The sequence below is a fragment of the Acanthaster planci genome, linkage group LG15 (assembly GCF_054643075.1).
Source record: "Acanthaster planci isolate LZ-2023a linkage group LG15, COTS_SCS, whole genome shotgun sequence".
NCBI classification, from domain to species: domain Eukaryota; kingdom Metazoa; phylum Echinodermata; class Asteroidea; order Valvatida; family Acanthasteridae; genus Acanthaster; species Acanthaster planci.
The window spans coordinates 8825112-8850765 of NC_141791.1; the positions used below are offsets into that span (position 1 = coordinate 8825112).

The 25654-nt window shown below is 44.3% G+C and overlaps 4 protein-coding genes across 9 annotated transcripts in view; 3 read left to right on the plus strand and 1 right to left on the minus strand.

The window, feature by feature from the left end:
• Window positions 1-1401: 1401 nt before the first annotated feature.
• Window positions 1402-12820, plus strand: LOC147796666 (uncharacterized). Its single transcript, XM_087146874.1, has 4 exons — window positions 1402-1770; window positions 4402-4482; window positions 5449-5637; window positions 12471-12820. Exons 1-4 carry the CDS (start codon window positions 1458-1460, stop codon window positions 12818-12820), a joined length of 933 nt encoding a protein of 310 aa, XP_087003000.1. The 5' UTR covers window positions 1402-1457.
• Window positions 11131-25654, minus strand: part of LOC147796667 (uncharacterized) — a 111525-nt gene continuing 97001 nt past the window's right edge. For 2 of the 6 annotated variants that reach the window (XM_087146807.1, XM_087146804.1), the window contains 2 exons: window positions 25035-25357; window positions 11131-20444 (listed from right to left, as the gene is read on the minus strand). In XM_087146807.1, the coding sequence (XP_087002933.1) occupies window positions 25096-25357 (262 nt within the window). In that variant the 3' untranslated portion in view covers window positions 11131-20444; window positions 25035-25095. Of the gene's footprint in view, window positions 20445-24157; window positions 24266-25034; window positions 25358-25654 lie in introns of those variants that run through there. The other 4 variants (XM_087146805.1, XM_087146806.1, XM_087146809.1 and 1 more) reach the window with 4 other exon arrangements.
• On the plus strand, window positions 12949-13797 carry LOC147796668 (uncharacterized). The gene has a single exon (XM_087146875.1). It carries the CDS (start codon window positions 12949-12951, stop codon window positions 13795-13797), a length of 849 nt encoding a protein of 282 aa, XP_087003001.1.
• LOC147796669 (uncharacterized) lies at window positions 14291-16264 on the plus strand. Its single transcript, XM_087146876.1, has one exon. It carries the CDS (start codon window positions 14291-14293, stop codon window positions 16262-16264), a length of 1974 nt encoding a protein of 657 aa, XP_087003002.1.

The window sequence follows — 25654 nt, forward strand, 5'->3', positions numbered from 1 at the left end:
CATTTTCAAATCGATTTTTCTCACAACACTGTAAACTTCAGATACGTCGGTTCGTGGTACGATCGACGATATATCTGAAACTAGAGCAAATATGCATATCCAACCTGCATGAATCGATAGAAAAGAATATGCCCTTTCAGACAGCACAACGATTGTCAGATCTGGACGATTTTTAGATTCTTAAACATCGGATATATGGAGCCTTCTTTGCGTGAGCAGAGAACCCGTGTAGTGGAAAGACACTCAGATTTACGAAAAAAAATCAAGCAGCTGAACAAAAACTCCCGCTTTCTTTTGCGGATATATCCGCAACTAAAGCAAATATGCATACAAAACCTGTAGGAATATGCCCTATCAGATGACACCACGGTTGTCAGATCTTGAAAAAAGTTAGATCCTTAAACATCGGATATATGTAACCTTCCTTGCGTGAGCAGAGAACCTGCGTTGTTGAAAGATACTCCGAATTATGCACACAAAAAAACAAGCAGTTCTTCACAAACTAACGTTTTTGATTTGCGAATAATTCGGGGAAAAAACAAATATGCATATCAAACTTGCATGAATCGATAGAACAGAATATGAACTTTCAGATGGCACAACGATTGTCAGATCTTGGAAATTGTTAGATCTGTAAACATCGGACATATGTAACCTTCCTTGCGTGAGCAGAGAGCCCGTGTAGGGGAAAGACCCTAAGATTTACGCAAAAATTCAAGCAGCTGAAAAAACTCCTGCTTTATTTTGCACCAAAGACCAAACTAGAGCAAATATGCATATCAAACCTGCATGAATCGATAAAAAGGAACATGCCCTTTAAGATGACACATCGATAGTCAGATTTGGACAATTTTAGATTCTTAAACATCGGATATATGGAGCCTTCTTTGCGTGAGCAGAGAACCTTTGTAGTGGAAAGACACTCAGATTTACGAAAATAATCTATTTTATCAAAGCATTATTCTGGGCAGGCAAACGTTTGTTGTCAATCTCTCGCTCGATCAGCTGTTTGTTGCCATGGTGAAGTAAACATTAGGGCTGAAGTAAAGACACCTGGTAACCGGCACTCCTTGCTGGCAGGAGGCCAGGGTGATTCATAATCATAGCGATATGTAACTTCATTTTGCACAGGCGGAAATTGTTATACAATTGTCCCAATTAAGGGACCGCGCCAAAACGGTTTGCGCGCACAGGCTACTTGGGCACTGACTTCTGAAGCTGCTGCGTCAAAAATAAATCTTGCAAAACGAAAAACTCGTTTATTCCCGTAGTTTTTGCCGACGTTTCACCGTTTTGGGAAATATCCATTGGGAGCAACTCCTGGACACTTCAGGATCCATCGACTGTTTTGTGCAGTTTAAGTTGGAATTTTCTTTGGTCCATCAAACAACGGCTGTGAACGAAAGCGGGTTGCCGGTCACGGGAATTTCAAGCCAGCATCGCTCAGGCAATTAAGGATGCCGCGCCTGAAACGGCAGCAGAAGAGGCAGGCCCGCCAGTCACCTCCACCGTATGCCCGAGGACGTCGCCGGGGACCTCAAGGTGCACAGGCCTCAGTTTCGACGGTCACCGGGGCTGCTACGGAGAGCACCGCGGGGGACAGCGCAGCCGGTCCGGTCAACATCGCACCACTCATCACTGCATGCAGTTGGCCTGCCGGGGAGCGACACACTCCGGCCATAGCACAGCCAGCGCCCGCCCAAGCGGTGGATGTCCCGGCGGGCAGTTTCAGCGGGGATCCAGCTGCGCCCGGCGGAGGCCCGTCAAGTGGTGAGTCCATCCAAGGAGTTGCTCGTGGTCTGCAGCCTCAGCAGCAGGAGTCTGTAGTTAACAATATAGCTAATCCTAGCATAGGCGTAGGCCTAGGTCTGAATTCGGCTGTTTGCAACGGGGTCAGTAATGTTGTCAGTAGGCCGGGCATTACCGACTCGGCCGGTAGGGATGTAATGCTCGCTAACACAGTTACACCGGCAATTCAAACCATCCTCCCAAATGAAACTAATGACATGGCCCTAGGGCTTCAATCAGATCGCTCAAGCGGGGGAACCTTTCCCACTTTCGGCTTATTCCGGCATGGGTAGGCCTGCACCCCTACACTCCCTCGGGAATGATTCTGCCATTGATGTCCATGTTCCTCCAGCCATAAAAGAAAAAATTTGGAACGGGCAATATGTAGAATTGGCATCGTTGTATCGCGATAATGTCACCAGGGTTCTGGCCGCTTCAGACACCGGTTCCGAATTGACCGTTGCCGGTGGAGCGAAGCAAAGTGGTGTTCCGGCCGGTGACGCCTACCCCACGCAAACTTGACTCGTTTGATAAGTGGACAAGCGCATTTCATGTGTTCATGGCAATTTACGCAACGCGCCATCCTGCCCGTTTCCTTGAGTTGCTGAAATATGCTGAAGTTGTTCGGACAGCAGCTGTGCAATTTCCAGGGCTTGGTTGGCGTAATTACGATGAGCAATTCAGATTACGCATGGAAAAAAATCCATCGTGCTCGTGGGCAACAATGGATATGGAGCTTTGGGTGACAGTTGCGGCGGCAGGAAGTTTCCTGCCCGTGGCAAATTCCCCCGCAACGGTAGCTCGAAACCAAGCGGCGCAAAAACCCGTCTGCTCTGCGTCCAATTCCCCCACGGCTGTCGGTGGAACTCCTGCCGTTACGCGCACAGTTGCAGTCGCTGTGGTAAGCTAGGGCACAGCGCGTCTTCGTGTTCGGTGAGCGTGGGACTCGGGCCCACGCCTCGCGGTAACACGGCACGGCAATCCTCCGTCCCTGCCGGTGCAACGTACACGCGCTACACGAAGTATCCGTCTGCCGCGCCGAACATGCAACAGACACCGCGGCCGACTACCAGTGGTTCAGCGGCCAGTTCGAGTGCAAACGTTACTCAACAGTCAGTTGGTCAACGAGGGGATAAGCAAACCCATTCCGGGCTCCCAACGCCCATTAAATTAGACGTGTTAAAGCAGTGGTTAACACATTATCCTGACAAGTCGGCAGCTGAAACGCTTAGTCATGGTTTTTCACATGGGTTTTCACTTTGTTTTCAAGGTCCTAGGGAGAAAAAAGATTCCAATTGCCTTAAGTCGGCAGCAGATAGGCCTGAGGTGGTTCATAAAAAGCTGCAGAGCGAAATCGCGTTAGGCAGGGTGGCAGGACCATTTAGTCATCGGCCCTTTCCAAATCTTCAGTGTTCGCCCATCGGGCTGGTCCCTAAGCAACAACCTGGCGCTTTTCGTCTTATCCAGCACTTGTCATTCCCTTCAGGTGGCTCTGTTAATGACTTTATAAATAAAGACGAGTCCATTACACGCCGTTCGATGTAGCTGTTGATTTAGTTATGTCTGTGGGTCCCAACGCTTGGTTGGCAAAAACGGACATAAAATCGGCTTTTCGGCTGCTTCCCGTTGCCCCTTCCGACTATGAGCTGCTGGGTTTTCAATTTCAGAACATGTTTTATTACGATAAGTGTTTACCCATGGGCTGTTCTATCTCATGTGCGTTGTTTGAAACATTCAGCACTTTTTTAGAATTCCACATTGAGCGGGTTTTGGAAACAACCTCTATCACACATTACTTAGATGATTTTCTTTTCATTGGTGGATCCATGTCACACTGTGAAGTACTTATTAGTACTTTTAAGGAAGTTTGCGCGCAACTAGGTGTGCCACTTGCGGAAGAGAAAACAGAGGGCCCTTGTCAAAAAATAACCTACCTCGGTTTAGAGATCGATGCAGTAAAGCGCAAAGTCCGCGTGCCCGGTAATAAGATTAACACCCTTCGATCACGAATCCAGTCGGTTTTGGGGCGGAACAAGTTGTCTTCGAGGGAAATTCAGTCCTTGGTGGGTTCACTAAACTTCGTCTGTCGTGCTATAGCTCCAGGTAGGGCGTTTATCAGGCGTTTGATTGGCTTAACTCGTGGACTAAGGAAACCATATCACAAAGTGCGAATAACGCCGGGTGCGAAACTTGACCTGCTCATGTGGTTAGAGTTCCTAGATCACTTTAATGGGGTATCTGCGTTTCGCGACCAGGACTGGCAGGATAATGATACATTAGAGTTGTTCACTGATGCCACAGCCAGCATTGGCTTTGGCGGGTTCTTTGGCGGCCATTGGTTTCAAGGGCGATGGCCTTGTGAGTTGCTAGCCCTGTCGCCGTCAATAGCATATTGTGAATTTTACCCTGTGGTTGTCGCAGTGAATTGTTGGGCCCCGCAGTTGGCCAATCGAAAGGTGCGTTTCCGTTCTGATAACGAAGCCGTGGTAAATATCATTAACAAGCAATCGCCACATTGCGATAAGATCATGCATCTTGTGCGTCTTTTCGTATGCCAGTGCTTGCGGTACAACATCACATTTGAAGCCTATAGACTCCCTCTCACGTTTTCAGGTGAACCGTTTCCGTGCACTAGCACCGAAGGCGGACATAACAATGACGCCGATCGCCAATCTTCTCCAAGTGTAATACAAGGTGAGATCAACCGCCTATTACTAGCTGCATCGGCATCAAATACTCATAAGACATATCAGACTGGCTGGCGGGCGTTTTGTTCATTTCGATGCCAACAAATTGATGCCTGTTCTCCGTCCTCGCCTGCTGATGTTCTGCGATTTATTGCATGGCTGTCACTGCAGCGTCTTGCACCATCAACTATCGCAACTTACGTTTCCGGGGTGGGTTATTATCACAAAAGTTCCGGTTGGCCGGACCCAACGAAAGATTTCTTGGTGACGAAATTATTGTCGGGTTGCCGTAGGGATAATCCCGTTATTGACGAACGATGGCCATTCAAGCACTCCCACACGTGTGCAAAGATCATTACGAAGTCGCACTTTTCCACGCGGTCATGTTATGTGCATTCTTTTGTTTCATGCGTATAAGCGAGTTTGCCGCCATTTCAAAAACAAACGTGCAAACACTCACTTATTTTGGCTTCGGACGTCGAATTTATAAATGTGGGGCAGGACAGTGCTTCCGTTTTAGTCACCTTCAGGTACACAAAGAATAACCAAATGGGTAATCCTCAGATTGTGAAATTAGTTCGCTCAGGGGACGAAACCATCTGTCCAGTGCGAGCCCTCACAGTCTACGCCCAGATGCGTCCGACGCAGGAGGGTAGTTTTTTCTGTCATTTTGGGGGCGATCCCCTTACCCAGTAGCAGTTTAACGCCACATTGAAACGGGTTCTGATTTTCTTGGGCCTTGGAGGCTCATCATTTAGTGCACACTCCTTCCGCATTGGGGCGGCGTCTACTACAGCGTCCTTGGGTTTTTCGTTGGATGAAGTTAAGGCAATGGGCCGTTGGCGTTCAAATGCCGCTCAACTTTACATCCGTCCAATTGTACTTTGCTAGCTGCCTGGCGTTTAATTTCAGCTGTTTAATTCCGCGTTTTGTCCACCATGTTGTCTCACTTGTTCCCACCCCTTGTTTACAGGGGATGTGTGGATCATTGGGGATTCCATCGTCCGCAGAGCGGCAGCCAGGCTGGAATGCAGTCCACCAGTACGCTGGAACGGTCTGGGCGGAGCCCGATACAGTGATATAAATCAATTGTTATCTGACCTGGACGCTAAGTGCCCTCGACCGGCCATGCCGATCGTTCACATTGGCACTAATGATTTGGGTGATACTGATTTTTTTCAGCATGCGGCAGCATGCAGTTCATGAAAGAATGTAGTGCTAAGTATCCCCAGGCTAAATTAGTGTGGTCTGATATACTACCGTGAGCTTGTTACTTTGGGACCATTAATCCAGCGAAAATGGAGATGAAACGGCGGGCCGTGAATAGATGGGCGCGCTCCCTCAGCCGTCGCAAGGGCGTGTCAGTGCTACATCATCCGCAGTTTAAATGGTCGAATTCTCATTGTACAGATATGATGGGGTTCACCTGTCCCATACGGGTAACATGCACTTTCGGTCGAATCTTCGGGATTGCATTTGCGCTGCCTTTAATTGAGTTTATCCCACTCAAAGGGTTCATAGCGATGGTCCTCTTTACTGTTGTTATTATAATTCAATTCTAGGGGCGTTAATAGGGAGATGCACTTGCCTGTCGTTCCAGTGGGGCGCGTTTGGCGCGTGTGGCAGAAATTTGCCGGAAGCGACGGGAAGTGCCTCGATTTTGGCTAACATGATAATCAAATTATATTAGTAAATAGGTTTCAATTAAACTTTGAATTTTGAGGTTTACAGTTAATACTTGCTGTTTAAATCTTAGGAACCCTACGCCAAGCACCCCCCCAGGTGGGGCTTCTTCCAACCGTATTTTCAAACGGTGGAAAAAAAACGGCATGCTTTGCAAATCTTTTGTTAATTGTTCCAGACATGACATTCGACAAATTATAAGCATTTTGTGACTAGCACCCTCTCGTTCTGGTGGGGCTAGCGTTTAACTTTGATAAATATTCCTATAGCCTAAAGGCAAATGGTTGGCAAGCCTACCAAGGATTTGGGCCCGTGGATGCCAAGCTTGGCAGATTGGGGCAAGCCTGCCCGTTTAAGCTGATTTTGCCAAACTTCTTAGTGTCAAAGACAAATAAACCAGTGGCTTGGAATAACGTGCCAAAAATTCAGTGGCTATTTGTTTGTTGTCTCAGAATAATCCAGCAGTTATACAAAAACTCTTGCTTTCTTTTGCGGATTTTTCCGAAACTAGATCAAATATGCATATCAAACTTACATGAATCGATAGAAGCGTATATGCCCTTTCAGATGGCACAACGATTGTCAGATCTGGACGATTTTTATATCCTTAAACATCGGATATATAGAACCTTCTTTGCTTGAGCAGAGAACCCGTGTAGTGGATGAGACTCATATTTACGAAAAAAAATCAAGCAGTTGAAAACAAACTCCTGCATTTTTGTGCAGATATCTCCCAAACTAGAGCAAATATGCATATCAAATCTGCATGAATCGATAGAAGAGAATATGAACTTTCAGATGGCACAACAATTGTCAGATCTGGACGATTTTTATGTCCTTAAACATTGGACATATGGAACCTTCTTTGCGTGAGCAAAAGAACCCGTGTAGGGCAAAGACACTCAGATTTACGCAAAAAATCAAGTATCTGAATCACACTGCTGCTTTGTTTTGCAGATATATCCGAAACTAGAGCAAATATGCATATCCAACCTGCATGAATCGATAGAAGAGAATATGCCCTTTCAGATGGCACAAGGATTGTCAGATCTGGACGATTTTTATATCCTTAAACATCGGATATATGAAAACCTTCTTTGCGCAAGCACGGTCTCGTTGGTCTTCTGTTCTGAGATGTCCGGTGCTATTATCTTTGGTGTAGGCCTATGTAAAGTACACGTCATGTACAACGTGAAGCATGGTGAACTGCACTGCTCAGCATGCCATTTAAACGGACAACTCTCCCGTTGTTGTGCGCAGCGATGGCATGACGTATTTCTACCATATTTGGTAAGAGGGACCACTGAGACCGGTAGACAGCTGATTTTTACGGATGCTCTACATAGCAGTTAGGTAGCCACGTGACACCGCTGAGGATCAGCGACTGTGCACAGTCCAACAATACAAACCTTCACAAAAATGATTCTACATCAGAGATTCTGATTTCCACATGATGATTTAATTCCACTTACAAATGGGATAAAGGATTTATAAACACTTGTAATAGACTGTGGTTCACAGCGTCCCCAATTTCAGTCGTATTCCTTAACGTACGGTATGAATTTCATGGAATGGTACCAGGTGATTTGGGGGGTCGGAATGAAATCGTAAAATATAGTCTGATTCTTTGAATTTAACGTTTTCCAATAAATACAATGTTGGGGAATATTACTGAAATTGGGGACGCCGCGAATACGGTCTATTAGTGGGTCGCCGACAAAGATGCACTTGCCTGTCGTTCCAGTGGGGCGCGTTTGGCGCGTGTGGCAGAAATTTGCCGGAAGCGACGGGAAGTGCCTCGATTTTGGCTAACATGATAATCAAATTATATTAGTAAATAGGTTTCAATTAAACTTTGAATTTTGAGGTTTACAGTTAATACTTGCTGTTTAAATCTTAGGAACCCTACGCCAAGCACCCCCCCAGGTGGGGCTTCTTCCAACCGTATTTTCAAACGGTGGAAAAAAAACGGCATGCTTTGCAAATCTTTTGTTAATTGTTCCAGACATGACATTCGACAAATTATAAGCATTTTGTGACTAGCACCCTCTCGTTCTGGTGGGGCTAGCGTTTAACTTTGATAAATATTCCTATAGCCTAAAGGCAAATGGTTGGCAAGCCTACCAAGGATTTGGGCCCGTGGATGCCAAGCTTGGCAGATTGGGGCAAGCCTGCCCGTTTAAGCTGATTTTGCCAAACTTCTTAGTGTCAAAGACAAATAAACCAGTGGCTTGGAATAACGTGCCAAAAATTCAGTGGCTATTTGTTTGTTGTCTCAGAATAATCCAGCAGTTATACAAAAACTCTTGCTTTCTTTTGCGGATTTTTCCGAAACTAGATCAAATATGCATATCAAACTTACATGAATCGATAGAAGCGTATATGCCCTTTCAGATGGCACAACGATTGTCAGATCTGGACGATTTTTATATCCTTAAACATCGGATATATAGAACCTTCTTTGCTTGAGCAGAGAACCCGTGTAGTGGATGAGACTCATATTTACGAAAAAAAATCAAGCAGTTGAAAACAAACTCCTGCATTTTTGTGCAGATATCTCCCAAACTAGAGCAAATATGCATATCAAATCTGCATGAATCGATAGAAGAGAATATGAACTTTCAGATGGCACAACAATTGTCAGATCTGGACGATTTTTATGTCCTTAAACATTGGACATATGGAACCTTCTTTGCGTGAGCAAAAGAACCCGTGTAGGGCAAAGACACTCAGATTTACGCAAAAAATCAAGTATCTGAATCACACTGCTGCTTTGTTTTGCAGATATATCCGAAACTAGAGCAAATATGCATATCCAACCTGCATGAATCGATAGAAGAGAATATGCCCTTTCAGATGGCACAAGGATTGTCAGATCTGGACGATTTTTATATCCTTAAACATCGGATATATGAAAACCTTCTTTGCGCAAGCACGGTCTCGTTGGTCTTCTGTTCTGAGATGTCCGGTGCTATTATCTTTGGTGTAGGCCTATGTAAAGTACACGTCATGTACAACGTGAAGCATGGTGAACTGCACTGCTCAGCATGCCATTTAAACGGACAACTCTCCCGTTGTTGTGCGCAGCGATGGCATGACGTATTTCTACCATATTTGGTAAGAGGGACCACTGAGACCGGTAGACAGCTGATTTTTACGGATGCTCTACATAGCAGTTAGGTAGCCACGTGACACCGCTGAGGATCAGCGACTGTGCACAGTCCAACAATACAAACCTTCACAAAAATGATTCTACATCAGAGATTCTGATTTCCACATGATGATTTAATTCCACTTACAAATGGGATAAAGGATTTATAAACACTTGTAATAGACTGTGGTTCACAGCGTCCCCAATTTCAGTCGTATTCCTTAACGTACGGTATGAATTTCATGGAATGGTACCAGGTGATTTGGGGGGTCGGAATGAAATCGTAAAATATAGTCTGATTCTTTGAATTTAACGTTTTCCAATAAATACAATGTTGGGGAATATTACTGAAATTGGGGACGCCGCGAATACGGTCTATTAGTGGGTCGCCGACAAAGATGCACTTGCCTGTCGTTCCAGTGGGGCGCGTTTGGCGCGTGTGGCAGAAATTTGCCGGAAGCGACGGGAAGTGCCTCGATTTTGGCTAACATGATAATCAAATTATATTAGTAAATAGGTTTCAATTAAACTTTGAATTTTGAGGTTTACAGTTAATACTTGCTGTTTAAATCTTAGGAACCCTACGCCAAGCACCCCCCCAGGTGGGGCTTCTTCCAACCGTATTTTCAAACGGTGGAAAAAAAACGGCATGCTTTGCAAATCTTTTGTTAATTGTTCCAGACATGACATTCGACAAATTATAAGCATTTTGTGACTAGCACCCTCTCGTTCTGGTGGGGCTAGCGTTTAACTTTGATAAATATTCCTATAGCCTAAAGGCAAATGGTTGGCAAGCCTACCAAGGATTTGGGCCCGTGGATGCCAAGCTTGGCAGATTGGGGCAAGCCTGCCCGTTTAAGCTGATTTTGCCAAACTTCTTAGTGTCAAAGACAAATAAACCAGTGGCTTGGAATAACGTGCCAAAAATTCAGTGGCTATTTGTTTGTTGTCTCAGAATAATCCAGCAGTTATACAAAAACTCTTGCTTTCTTTTGCGGATTTTTCCGAAACTAGATCAAATATGCATATCAAACTTACATGAATCGATAGAAGCGTATATGCCCTTTCAGATGGCACAACGATTGTCAGATCTGGACGATTTTTATATCCTTAAACATCGGATATATAGAACCTTCTTTGCTTGAGCAGAGAACCCGTGTAGTGGATGAGACTCATATTTACGAAAAAAAATCAAGCAGTTGAAAACAAACTCCTGCATTTTTGTGCAGATATCTCCCAAACTAGAGCAAATATGCATATCAAATCTGCATGAATCGATAGAAGAGAATATGAACTTTCAGATGGCACAACAATTGTCAGATCTGGACGATTTTTATGTCCTTAAACAATTTCAGTCGTATTCCTTAACGTACGGTATGAATTTCATGGAATGGTACCAGGTGATTTGGGGGGTCGGAATGAAATCGTAAAATATAGTCTGATTCTTTGAATTTAACGTTTTCCAATAAATACAATGTTGGGGAATATTACTGAAATTGGGGACGCCGCGAATACGGTCTATTAGTGGGTCGCCGACAAAGTTTTTTTACGCAGCGTAGACACAAAAACCATTTGTTGTAGAAGGAGTTCGTACTATACGATTTTGCCACAACGAATTTTCTCCCAATAGGAATATGCATATTAAACCCGGCGGGACCGACGATGTCTTTGTTATGACCGTTTTTTTTTTAATTGATGGGCGGTTTCGTTACAAGAGTATTTCAATTTGCAAGTATTCACTTAAAACCTCCCCTCACGTGTGGGGTAAACAATGGAATTTTCAACGAGACGCATCAAGAAATGATCGGATGGAAATTTCAATGTTGTAAAAACCACATTAACTTTAATCAGAAGCATCCTCTTCTCAAAATTTAAGAACTTCACCCTCTTTCGACATCAATTTATGATATTAAGGTATTTTACATGATTGTATTTACAGAAAATCTGTAAAACATTACAAAGAAGAAACAAAATTGAACACTTGGGCAAAACAGATTTTAACATAATTCATAAGCATATACCTGAGCGTTCATGTTAGTATTTAAAGAAAACCAAAGACTTGAAACCTAAAATTGTCCGTGTTGTAGATCTGACGTATTAATAGTGCTCGTCCACTGCACACTTTGTATAGGGATAAATTGACCAGTATAAAGGGGCCGTCCATAACGAATGTACACACAAATACAAAAATTTGTGCGACCACGTGGGAAGACACATAGCGAAATTTATGTTGCAACTGCTTTTATTAACGCGTGAATGTTCAGTGCATTCCAGTGCCGAAAGTTGGCGGTATAAAAATCGCAACAGGGACTTGTTTTTCTAGAAGTAGCTTGTTATTCTGAAAACTTTGCACGGACACAATTGCATGGTCAATCTCTATCGCAGAGGAAGGAAAAGTCTGACTCGTTTCATTGTCAGGCAAGTTTTGCTTGACCTCATTGTGCAAAGAAAGGATTAAATTTCACCATAGCAAAATTCACTTTGTAATGAAACATGACAGTAACTGGTAGAGAGGGGGCCTGTTGGGCACACTTTGACCTTGAAATATAGCATAATTTGACCTTGGAGATGGTGGCATTAATATGCATAAGTGTAATATTAATATGATATTGATATGAATAGGAATGAGTATAGGGTAAAAAATTCTGGCACAGATTGACCTTTGGCAAGGGATAGGCATAAGGTCAGAAAGTCTGGTACAGGTTGATTCTGGTGTATGGGATAAAATAGGAATAAAGCATAGAACGGGGTAAAATATTTTGGTACAATTTGACCTTGCTTATGATAAATAATTGTGGATGAGTGGAAGGTGTGACGTCGTGGAAAAATACCAACGGGCGTACAGGAGGTCCAAAAGTAATTAGAAAGTACGAAGCGATAATCCCCAAACAAAAGGACCGTATGTGCCGCCGGGTTGTGACTGATAATTCCTAAACAAAGGGATGTACATAGTGGGTGAGCTGCATCGGCGGATTATTGTGTTAATTATATTGTGTACGTTGGAAATGAACGTTGGTCCGACTTCACCTTTGGACACTAAAGGAGGGAGGGTGCCCACGTGCTGACGGTCTTGCGTTTAGGTTACTATGGCTACCAAGATTTGATCGATACGGGAAGAAGACTCTGTTGTCCCTAGCTGAATTTTTACTCCTTTGAACTAGAGTGTTTTACGCTGGCATCTTCCCATGTTGAAGACTCCCCATCGCAGCCCGATCCATCACTGCATGATGATGAAATGAGCGATGACACAGTCCCATACCCCATTGAAGATGACCAATCATCGATGCCACAAGAAATGCCACCCCCTGCTGAAGCCATCAGCGAGATGTTGCAACAATCAAGACAACAGCAGCAGAGCCTCATTGAGACACTGCAGTTACCAAAAGCTGAGCTGATGTGCTACGAAGGAGATCCCCTACAGTTCTGGGAATTTTGGAGAGCTTTCGAGGTGAATGTAGACAGCACAACGATAAGTGCCGCTGCAACTGCAAAGGAGAAGCACGCAGAGTGATTCAAGCATGCTCTGTGATGGAGTCGACACAAGGTTACGCACGAGCTAAAACCTTGTTGAAGGAGAGATTCGGAAACAAATACAAAGTTGCTGATGCCTGGATGAAGAAAGTCACCCGAGGCCAAAGAATGTCACCCCATGATGGAAAAGCCATCGGAGAGATGGCAGACGAGCTGAAAGTCTGCTACGAAACCCTCCAGGCTATGGGCTACAAAAACGAGATGGCACACCAGAGTTTCCTGAGAGACATTGTTGAGCGTTTGCCCAACTACTTGCGCTATCGATGGGTCCGAAAGGTCAGAGATCTCGAAAGGAAAGAAGATCGAATGCCGAAGGTGAAGGATCTTGTGGCCTACATAGATGACATAGCAGAAGAAGAGAACAACCCTGTGTATGGCGCATCTACTTGGGAGAGAAGCCGTGATGTTCCTCAGAAGACACACACTCAGCCAAGACAGAAGGGGACCTTTGCAGTGGCATCTGCGCCAGAAAGAGAAGTCACCAAAGAGTGTTCTCTATGCAAGGGAGAACACACCCTATTTGGTTGCCAGCAGTTCAAGGCAAAGTCGCCACAAGACAGGCTGAGTTATGCCAAGAAAGAGAGATTATGCTTCAACTGTCTGCGCAGAGGCCACTTAACATCAGCGTGCAGGCTCAACAGGACATGTACTGTTTCTGGTTGTGGAAGGAAACACACAAAATTCCTTCATATCCAGCAGACAGTGCAACAGCATGAAGGACCACCATCACAAGCCAACACTTCACTAGATGCCCCGGTACAGAATAGCTACGTCGATTCAGCCACTGAAGCAAGTTTCAGTAACGTCACAGGGGCCGGCAGGACCGTGCTGCCAATTGTCCCTGTTCGAGTGAAGGCTGTTGGAGGCAGTGTCTTCATCCGCACCCATGCATTGTTGGACACTGGTTCGACAAATACATTTTGTACCGAACACTTGGCAAAGACAGCTTGGAGTTGAAGGGGCCAAACAAAAGCTCAACCTGACAACACTCGACAAGATGGGCAGCTCCATAGACACCACAAGAGTGAACTTGATTGTGGACTCGGGACCAGCCACGGACCAAATAGAGTTGCCAAATGTGTTCACTCAATACAAGATCCACATTCAGAGTACCCATATGGCCAAGATGGAAGAGATAGCTGGACTACCCTACCTGCAGGGTATTGACCTACCGTTCGCAAGTGAGAAGGAAGTCGGACTCCTGATTGGTCAAGATATTCCGAGAGCACTGATTCCTCTAGAAATAAGAAGAGGAAGCGCAAAGGACGGACCCTATGCCGTGCGAACAGCATTGGGATGGCCACTACATGGTCAAGTGAACAAAGTCGGCACAACAGAGCTGAACACTCATGTTACCTCTACCTTCATTCAAGGAGACATCGGCCTGGAAGAATAGGTTCATAAGTTTTGGAAGCTGGAAGCAACAGATACGCTACATGATGACAGAGGCATGTCAGTGAACGACCAAAGAGCTCTGGAGATGTGGAAAGGTGGAATGAGCATTGATGGAGGACATTATCAGTTGCCAGTGCCATTCAAGCGTCATCCTCCACGCCTACCAAATAATCAATGGTTAGCAAAACAGAGGTTGCAGAGTCTTGCAAGAAAGCTCAGTAAAGATGACAGTCTCCGTCGTAAGTACCAAGAAGGCATCGAGGACTTACTCAAGAAGGGGTATGCTGAGGAAGTAGAGAAACAAGAGTGTCAGTCTGAAGAACGGGCTATATGGTATCTTCCTCATCATCCGGTTTTCCACCCCATGAAACCCGACAAACTACGCATCGTGTTCGATTGTGCAGCTAAGAGCGGAGGCGTGTCTCTCAATGATGAAGTTCTGCAAGGGCCAGATCTGACAAATAAACTTACCGGAGTCTTGCTGAGATTCAGACGGGAACCAGTGGCCTTCATGGCAGATGTGGAGGCCATGTTTCACCAAGTTCGAGTGCCAGCAGAAGAACGAGATGTGTTGAGGTTCCTATGGTGGCCATCTGGTGACATGACTCAACAACCAAAGGTGTATAGGATGTGTGTGCACCTGTTCGGTGGAACCTGGAGCCCCAATTGTTGCAATTTTGCACTGCGCCAAACAGCCGATGATAACCAAGACGAGTTCAGCGCTGAAGCTGTACAGATTGTGAAGCACAATTTCTACGCTGATGACTGCCTGGTTTCCGTCGAGAGTGAAGAGAAAGCCGAGAATCTATCAAACGAGCTGAGAAATCTGCTGCAGAAGGGCGGATTCAAATTGACCAAATGGCACAGTAACAAACCAAGTGTTCTGAAGTCCATCCCTACCGAGGAACGATCCAAGCAGTTGAAGGGTCTTGACCTAAACCTTGATGCTCTACCCGTTAACAGAGCCCTGGGTGTCAGCTGGGATGTCGAAAGAGACTGTTTGGGATACAGGTTTTCCTATAAGGACAAACCCCTGACGAGGCGTGGGCTATTGAGCATTGTGTCATCCATCTATGACCCCCTGGGATATGCCAACCCATTCATCCTGAGAGCGAGACTACTACTCCAGGAGCTGACAAGAATGAAGCTGGGATGGGATGAGCCAGTACCAGAAGAACAACAACAAAAATGGCAAGGTTGGTCAGAAGAGCTAGCAGAGATGAAGGAGTTTGAAGTTAACAGATGTGTGAAGCCACACGACTTCGGCAGAGTAACAGAATACCAGTTGCATCATTTTGCAGATGCCTCGGAGAAGGCTTATGGAGCAGTGTCCTACCTCGTCATGAAGAACGCAAGCGGTGAGCTACACAGCAGTCTGGTGATGGCCAAGTCTCATCTAGCACCATTAAAAACAATGAAGATACCCCGTCTTGAGCTTGCAGCCACAACTCTTGCTGCTAAGCTTGACGTTGCAGTAAAGAGAGAGTTAGATGTACAGGAACCAATCTACTCAACATTCTGGACAGATAGCACCATCGTACTGCAGTACATTAGGAGTACAGATGGGAGGTTCCGCACGCTCGCAGCCAACAGGATAGCTACCATACATAATGCATCAGAAGTAAATCAGTGGCATTATGTAGACACAAAATCAAATCCTGCTGATGACATATCAAGAGGGATGTCAGCTGATGAGCTAAAGAAGAACACAAGGTGGATGCAAGGACTAGAGTTCCTCCTAATGCCACGAGAATGCTGGCCGAAGGAACCAGAGGTTATGGAACCCCGAAGAGAGAGTGATCCGGAGCTCAAGAAAAGCAAGGAGCAAGTGCGGGTATTTGCTGTAGAGTCTGAAGAGAGCAAGCCGACGGACAAACTGCTCCAACACTACTCATCGTGGCACAGGCTAAAGAAAGCTGTGGCATGGATTTTGCGGGTGAGAGAGTACTTGCGCAACAGAAAAGGATGTGTGCCAAGTGACGTAAAGAAGCCACTAACAGTAGATGATCTTGACAAGGCAGGCCGATGAGAAACATCATGGCTGGAGATATCATGGTCATCGCTGATGATCTGCCTAGAAACCAGTGGTCCATGGGCAGAGTGGAGGAGATCTACCCTGGAGGAGACAGTTTGGTTCGGACGGCAAAGGTCAAGACCAAGTCAACCACTCTGGTGAGGCCAATTCACAAGCTGTGCCTATTGGAGTCGGTGAGTGAGGAGAGAACCGGATAGACACAGACAGCTACACACAGGAGCAACTTGCAACAGCTTGGCTATCTGCACCATGCAGTGCATTATTTGCCCAGATCAAAGTATTCCTGCATCTGATGTGAGTTTTGGAAATTTATAAATCATGCTTGGAGTTATGATTTGAGGTGCGAGCCGAGCGCCGCCTCTTGTTAATTTAATTCAGGAAGGATCACGCACAGTGTGATATTGGACAAGGAGCAAGACACCACTGGACAAGGACTTTCCACCAACTGAACACTTGAGCTCTATGATTAGTCTGTACATGTACAATGATTAACTTGCAATCCACTGTGGGAAGAATTTGAAATAGACCAGAGTGCACCTTTAATTTTGAAATAATATGAAGATTCGCATTAAGTGGAAGTCGTATATGTTTCATTTAAAATGCGTTTAATTTGTTGGAAAATTGCTGTAATTACCACATTTCTTTGACCATCTCAAAATCTTTTGTTTGTTGTACACATTACTACCGATAAATTCTCAGTGGTTCTTGAAAGTTTCACATTTTTGTTCAGGTGGCAGTGCACATGATGGTAAACTTTGCAGAGGAGCTTGTAATTTGTTGCCAGGAAAATTGATGTGCTGAAAAGGAAAGTTTTCACATTTATATACATGTACACCAAATTCAGTGTTCTGATTTAGTTATAAATTTCAAGGAAAGCGTGTAGATTATTTTCTATCAGTCATGAGTGTAATTAGTATGCATAATGCTTACATGTCGTAACAAGGTGTTAAAGGACATACATGTACATTGTATTTTGTTGTTGTTAAAGTGATAGTTTATTGACCTTTCAAGTTAAAGGGGCACTTTCATCAGCAGTGCAGCCACCAAGGTCGACACATCACCTTGGGTACGATAAGGAACGAAGGCTACTGGGTTCTTGGTGGCCAGAGGCAGATTACCAAGGTGATCCAAGACTGTGTGACATGCAAGAGGCTGAGAGGCAAGCATCAAGACCAGATCATGGCTGATCTCCCAGAAGAGAGAGTCACGGTAGCACCGCCATTCACCTTCGTCGGTGTAGACTTTTCGGCCCATTTGAAGTCTACAGCACGAAAACCAGAGGATGTAGTAGTCGTGCTAAGAGATGGGCTGCCCTGTTTACCTGCATGGTAACACAGGGTTTTCCACATCGAGGTCCTGGAAGCGATGGACAGTTCATGTTTCATCAATGCCCTGAGACGTTTTTCTCCATCAGAGGTCCAGCCATGCAGATCCGTTCAGACTGTGGCACAAATTTTGTGGGTGCCTGCAATGAAATTGGACGACAGCTCCAAGATAAGGAACCTATCAAAAGGTATCTACTTACTCGGGGCTGTGAATGGGTTTTCAACCCACCCCATGCATCGCATATGGGCGGAGCTTGGTAGAGAATGATTGGCATTTCCCGCCGCATCCTAGAAGGTATTCTGCGAGATGTCAAGCCTAGTCAGCTCACCCATGAGGTCTTCACGACTCTTATGGCGGAAGTTGCTGCCATTATCAATTCCCGACCATTACTACCAGACAGTAACACCCCAGAGCTACCCCTAAGCCTCTCGCCCAATCCATCCATCCATCGCAGGTGACAGCCCCAGAAGGACCATTTGATCCCAAAGATCTCACGAGGACCCAGTGGAGACGCGTCCAGCACCTATCCCACATGTTCTGGGACAAGTGGCAGAAAGACTACCTACCTTTGCTACAGACTGCAGCAAAGTGGCAGCAGCTGAAGAGAGATATGAAGGAGGGGGATGTTGTCATCGTCAAAGGTGACTACCAGCGAAACGACTGGCCTCTGGACAGGGTTGTTGGTGTAGAAGCAAGTGGAGACAGGCACATCAGGAAAGCCAGCGTGGAGATGGTAGCCATGGACCAGAGGAACCTGTTTCTACGACCAGCTCGGGAGTTGACAAAGAAGATGTTGTTGCGACCTATAAGTGACTTGGTTCTTTTGATTCCCTCGGAGTGACTGATCACTGTGGTCCAACTGGACTCTACCAAATGCTGCTTAGACATGTAGGCACCACATATTAAGTGTGCACTAGTTGTTTTCGTATTTACTCTTCTGCTTGTTATGAACCATCCATATTGTTTTATTGTAACCTAATTATTTGTATGTTATTCACATTGTGATGATGGTATCACCAAGGGGGGAGTGTTATGTTCCCCCCTATATGGCGTAGTTGCGGTCCAAGTAGTACAGCGCCCTTTGTGGTCCTTGTAGTTTTTCACTAAAGTTGCACCGTCGTTCAATCACGCCAGGTTTTAACCCATTGTAGAGCCCGTTTTTCCATCATTTGTAGACCACTTTTTTCTATGAGCCTTACTCCAGTAAACAGCTGGTGAGTTTAAGATGCCGTTGATATTTGAATAAGTGATTATTGTTTGTTATTTGATGAGTAATGTGTAGCGTAAATTTCAGGCACATTTTGCCGCCATAACTTCTGTATTGCATTGTTAATTTTCTTGTGCCTTGTGAAAACTTTCCCCGGATTTGGGTCTTAGAATTTTCCTTAATATCAAAGCGAGTTTCTCAGATGATGTGGTTGTAATGTTCAGTATTGTTTTCTGGTCAAGAAACAGTGGATATTTGGTCATTTTGTGTCTTTATATCGAGGATAATTGAATGTCACGTTAGCTAAGGAACTTAGTTTTTGTGTGCACTTGAGGCCTGCCTAAGTGCATGCACTCGCCATTTTTTCCCTTGATGTCATGAATATTCATAACCTAGATTCCGTATTTGGAATTAGTGTATCCTTATTTGGAAATTGCAGTAGCGTTGTCAGTTTACAGTGTATTTAGGAATAGTATGAAGACACTTCATCTTTTGGAGAGCACAGTTCTGTAAGAAAATTTTCATAGATTGTCTCATGTGACATTTACAATATCTTGAAGACTTTTCGGGGTGATTTTATGCATTTGCCTTTGCGATTTACCAACCTTTCATTCATATTTTTATGTCTAATTTTTTAGTATTCAATCTCTTGCCAACCTGTGTAAATGCATGCAGATTGTTATTAGTACTTAGTGTGTTTTTCTTATGTTTCTTTATTTTATAGTTTTACCTCATGTGGTCCACCCACGACTCAGAAATGCGAATAAAGTAGTCAAAGTTCACATATCCTGTACTAGTCAGAGGTTAACTTGTCGGAGAGAGGGCACCCTCGGTGCTCCATGTTCGTCATATGCAGCATTATATAAAATTAAGAATTCTTGGGGGCGGCATGACGTCACTTGGGAACTTTTAACATGTAGCAAAGGGGTAAATTTATTCGCCGTGCTGTGGAATATTGTGCAGAAATTCCAGCCGATATCTGATCTGAGAATTATTTATTCGATAGTCATACCAATAAGTATAACACAAAACAAATTCAGTGGACTTCACATATTGGTTTCTGGTAGGTTGGTACTGGTACCATTTTATTTCCTGTTGTTTATCATTGATTTTTTACAGTAGTTATCTTAGTAATTTTAAGAACTACTACAAGGATAATTACCGGAAGTTTATTAACTTTGAAATCAGTTAGAGGGCCTAGAGGAAGGTCAGGAAGTGCCCAGGTAGAGAAGGTGATAGCTTTGGTAAAAGGAAATCCCGAAGCATTGCCATCACCTCATCAGCTGCCACATATAGGTTGGAAGTACAGTGGAAGCAGCATTGATCTGTGCATTTGGAGAGAATAATGTGGCCTTTACGCTTGTCTATGTGCTTATGAATGAAGGCGTTTTCCTCTTGTAGTGCCAGATGTTGCCGCAGTTGCTTGGCAGAGGCATTTATTACCTGCTTGGCCTCCTCATAATCACCATAGATGCCCCTCTCCATGCCACTTGGGATGTGTGTTACCGCAAAGGCTGTTGACAGTCACGTCAGAGAGGTAGCGCTCCAGACGGGACATGGACAGGTTGAACACCTGGTGCTCCTTTTGTCGTTTTTCCTCCTCAGACAGGTTGTTCTGCACACATGGTGGTCTATCCTTTCCTGGGGGCAAGAAATTACATGAAGTTCAGAAAAAAAATGCACATTATAACCTTAAATGGAAAGGTTTATTATGTAAGTGTGCTCACGTTTTAACAGAGGTCTTAGAAAACCCACAAGGAAAAGAAAGTGTAACTTGTAAAGATACCGCATTAATGCATAAATCAGGAAATGACATATTAACTCCCGATAACTGATGGATAAAAAAATTGAGTCATCCGGATTTTGAACCATCGAAAGTTTACGGTCTTGCCCACAAGTACAAGCAGCCCTACACACCCCCGCCTTGGCTATTGAAATTATAAGTAGTTATTTATTTAACAATCATCAGTTTCCCCAGACTTCATGTTTTTTTTTCACTTAAATTTCTGTTCTAATGGTAAATATGAACCACCAAAACTGTGTACATGTATCTTTATAGTTTTGTTGCGTTCCCTAAAAATCAAATCGATGGTAGCGTGGACTTTTCTAGTGTCTAGGGGATGTGATATTTGGGGTCAACAATTTATTATAAGGTGGACGGGAAACAAGGGGTTTGGGTGACAGTCAAAGTGTCTAGTTGGTTCATTGCTCTCACTTCTCTTCACCAAAGTTCAATGTGGGTTCGAAGAAGGCGTAGCTTAACATAATACAACACACAAAAGGCAAAGTTACAGAGAGGCGAAGTTGTATACAAGTGTAACTGAACTACGTTTTGGCAGGACCATTGGAAATGCAAGTCAGACAGAGTGGGTAAGGTGCGTGTGTGTAGCATTGCACAACCAGGCTACACTCATCTTGCCGGGCCGTGGTGGGAGCTGTCCCCGGCCACCACGGTGACTAGCAATGGCTGGACGGGGCCAGTGCCGGTATGTACCAACCGCACTGCTGCTCAGACCGCAATGCGTTGAGCGCAATGATAAAATCACCGCACTGTGTACCATTGGTTCAGCGTAGAGATGGGGAGGACTGGACTAGTTAGCAGGACAAGGGTGGCGAGGGACATGGTGGTTTCTCACCCGGCAATCAGTTTGGACGTAGCGGTGATGGGCCGCTACGGCTCTTACGAGCACCCTGGGCTAGTTCGTACCGCTCTTGCATCGGTCCAAGCTAAGCTAGCTGGCCATTCATATGGTTACATTTCTTCACCATAAGAATGGTTACTATCGTACTTCTCTCGGAAAGGGTCCAACCACTGCACTAGGTTGGGTTCCGCTCTCGCAACAAGAGTTTGGTCCGCCGCACCTGACCGACGAGCTAGGGAATACCTGCTCTATTTATAGGATTCTAGAGGTTTAGAAATTAACAAAATATGAGCGTCGCTGAACAGCTTAACCAATGAACATCTTCATTTCAAAGGTCACACGACTTCCTGCTAGAGTTGTGTGCAAGAATCTAAATGTAGTGTGTAAAAAGGTAAAATACAGAATAAGAAGTCACATGTACAAAGTGTAGAGCTGGGTGCATGGGAGTGCTTAGGCCCGCTTCAAACGTCAAACTTCTGCCGTGTCTAATTCAATTAATTGCGATCGACATAAATGCGGAAGAAGTTTGGCAGTTGCTTCAAACATCGGTTTTCTGTTGACCTTAATGCAAAATTACAACATGGTGGACCGAGAAAGAATGATATTGCGACATATTCTCATTGTGAGAACAAGACGCTTTTTCTTGCAACGATCAGTACTACCCAATGTTATTGCAACAAGGAGAGTTCTAATCGTACGTTCGCTTGTCCTGCTACTCCTCCTTTCCAGGGAAAATGTTACAAGACCCCAGTCTTGTCAACAGCTAAATGCGAACTCAGAGAAACTTGGATTCAAAAGGGCATTCTGTGTTTCAAAAGGAACCTTTGAATTCATCCTGTCACACATAAGCATGATTTGGAGCGGAAAACAATGACAGAAAATCCCCATATCTCGAAGGCACAAGTTTGGAATTTGTCTTTACAGACTAGCCAGAGGTGACTACAATTATAAAGTTGCGGATATGACAGGTGTTGGTGCGCCGCCATCTTGTTTTAACGCCGCAACGAAAACAGTTGTTGTCGGCACATGATGTTCTGAGTTGGGACGTTTAAATTGAATTAGACACGGCAGAAATTCGACGTTTAAAGTCGTGCCGCTCTTCTGCCTTTAAAAGCAGCAAGACCTGTCGAACTTTCGGCACAAAGACGGCAATTGCTTCAAACGTCGAATTTTTGCCATGTCTAATTCAAACTTTGGGTCATTATTTGAATTAGACACGGCAGAAGTTTGACATTTGACGCGGGCCTTACCCGGTCGTCTTTGGTGAATGATTGACAGTTACAAAGTCTGAGGTTTCTGAACATAAGCATTCCAGGGAACCTTACTACGCACAACCATGCAGCCACGTAGAGGGTAATTTCGACATGCCAAAGTGAGCAGAGAAAACACAAGGACAAAGGGGTGAAGGAACACGCGATCACGCCAGGGTACAGCATGAATAACTTAATACAAAATTAGCGTCTCTGCTACATGTCCATAATCCATAGCTAAGCTAAAGAAGAGACCGCGCAAAACTAGGGGGCGCTAGAATTCCAAGATTTGCAGGTGCGCAACAGTTCTTTCATGTCATTTGTTCAGTTTGCGCACAGCGCAACGTGCCAAGCATTGTGCTCACTCTGGCTTATCTGTGGTCCGGTTTTCTGTTCAGTAAAATGGTCTTTCTCTTTAATCGCTTGTGGGAGCACATTTTGCATTTCAAAATGTTCGAGCATCAAAAAACCTTTCTTTTGTCGAAAGTCTAAAGTGATCGGACAGTTGGCATGTGAGCGGTGCACACACACACGGCATACACAAAGCTGCATTAATTGTTGGTCAGATTGCCACCATGCATGCAGAATAAGTGAATGACTGCAAGGGTGCACCACTACAAATAAATTCCCATAGATAGCAGTGATAAATCCCAATACTTCAAAAATATTTTTAAAATTCAACTCTCACAGGTGTTCAGGCTGAACAGAAAAATGATGTTCCACATGTCTTTCATTTTCCCTTCAATTTTCGGGGGTTGACCAATGAATTTTGAGAAATTTTCACCAGAATCAGATCACCCCTAAAATGAAGAAATGTCCCTGTCAAGAAAAGTAGCCATTTTGAAAAACCATCCTGCTGCAAAATGGCTCAAATAGTGCCACTCTCGGACCTGAATGCATCCAAATTGCTCAGAATTGTAAGCCCTGAGTCCGGCCCAGAGGTCCAGTCTCATATTTCTTCAATTCCCCAGTTCCTTGGCTCTCAGGACCCTCTAGTATAGAATATTTTGAGTCTATAACTTTTATTAATGAGCTTGGCAGACATATTTTTGGCCTAAATACAAGGGTGCACCCTGCAAGCGCGGTGGCTGCTATTGGGCCGGGATATGGTAGCTTGCTGTAGTCTTGGTTTCAAGACGTTAGTGCTTGATAGCGGACACCGTGCATAGTGCGCCCCTTAACGGCTCATAATTAGTCTGTGCGTCAGCTCGCACTAACGTCTTGGGAATCTTGCAGCAGCGTTTTAACTTGTTCTTTATTTTTCCCTCGGCTTTCCAAGGGAACCAATCAGCACTCGCTAAATTGCATGCATAAACAATTTCGACTACCTCAATAATACACCGTGGTAAGGTCACATGCATCATAGCTGTCTGCAGTCTCTTTAACACAGCCACGACAACACAGACGTTTGTATGGTATGCCCTCCCCAAGTAACTAAAACATCCTTAGAGACCATGCAAACCTTAACCTTTGAGGATGGAGTACCCGGACTGCAAGTTGGTTGTCGTTTCTTGCTGCACGTGTAGGTTTATTTGCCGCTTGTGTGAGTAGCTTGGACTCGGGCAGCACCCTCATTGGGATGTGAGTCGCAAAAAAAAGAGAACGTATTCCTTGCGTGGTGTCAGACAACGATTTTGTTTTCCCAATTTTTTTGCCACAGATATCGCAAACATGATGCGATGCAGCAAAACTGTAGTCCCAAACGATATCTTTTAGAAGAGTGGAAATTTCATGTCTAGTATGGAGTGTAAAATATGTCTTACATGTCACTAATCCCTTCCCACAAACCAGACACTATTGACAGGGTACTTGCTCGAGTGAAGCCGCCATGTTGTTCGAACTTCAAAGTACATGTACGTATAATTATAATACCAAGCTACAAACATTTAAAAAGATCGGTAATTTGCATACAACTGCTACACCCCCATTCCTGCAAGATTAAAAAACTTTCGGTTAAGCGGGTGTAATTGTGTGGGCATTTCGAGTTCATAGAGGTCTTTTTGTATATGTACATAAAAGCATTCTTTCGGCGGGAGTGAAAACATATTTTCGAATGACTTTGAGTTGTCAAGAAATTACTGTACTCGTTAGTTATGCGCAGGTGAGGATTACAGGGTGCCTGCATATGAGGGTGAATCCAAATACCTTGAATTGATACTTGTTTGGCGTAAAATGTATAAAGAAAAACACCAACGTGTTTTGTGTGAACAGAATTTTGTTTCAAAAATTTTAATTTGATTTTGTGTTGATCACACATAATTTTAAGATCGAAATGTTTACGTCATACATGTACTTATATAAACATTTGTTTGAGATTCTATAAGTATATCAAGGCTTACCTGGAAGTGTATCAAACAGGTACACTGAAGACAGGGACTTGGTGACTTGACCCCAGAGCCGTTAGATAGGGTTCAGAGATGAGTGACCTGGGCAGTAAGATGTTATCACAAGACCGTCAAGGTTGGCGTCCCGAAAGAGTCGTCCATAGAAGTGCTCCTTGACAGGATGATTTATGTTGAAATCACAGCCCCCATCAACAAAAAGAACCAGCAATGCCACCATGTCGCGAACCAAGGGAAGAATATCCCCTTTGTGGCTTTCAATCGTTACGTCATCGTGTGGCCCTCTGTTCACTATGAAGGCTGATCCGACTTCGGGATGCCTGAAGAAAAACAATTACATGCACTTGCACATAAACGCCGGATTTTAGAACCTTTAAGGGTACAGTCCACTAATTCAAGCCCCACTGAAAACAGTGTAAAATCAGCACTGTTCAGGGCCCAATAACACGCAGGCCAACATCCCTAAGATTTCTGAAACACAAATGAAATTCTTGTCTGCTCACTAATCTTTCAATTTCTTTTCAATTTTTTTGTGGGTTAACCAATTATATTTTTAATTATTCCCACAAAACAAAATCACCCCCCAAAAAGTGATTTTTCCGGAGTTTGACTGCAGC

Excerpts from the sequence above, each read along its gene's own strand:
- LOC147796666 (XM_087146874.1), top strand. The coding sequence starts at position 1,458 with ATGCCGCGCCTGAAACGGCAGCAGAAGAGGCAGGCCCGCCAGTCACCT. Across the intron at positions 1,771-4,401 it reads CGGCGGAGGCCCGTCAAGTG|GTGAACCGTTTCCGTGCACT; the intron begins GTGAGTCCATCC and ends TCACGTTTTCAG. Across the intron at positions 4,483-5,448 it reads TTCTCCAAGTGTAATACAAG|GGGATGTGTGGATCATTGGG; the intron begins GTGAGATCAACC and ends CCTTGTTTACAG.
- LOC147796668 (XM_087146875.1), top strand. The coding sequence starts at position 12,949 with ATGTCACCCCATGATGGAAAAGCCATCGGAGAGATGGCAGACGAGCTG.
- LOC147796669 (XM_087146876.1), top strand. The coding sequence starts at position 14,291 with ATGTCAGTGAACGACCAAAGAGCTCTGGAGATGTGGAAAGGTGGAATG.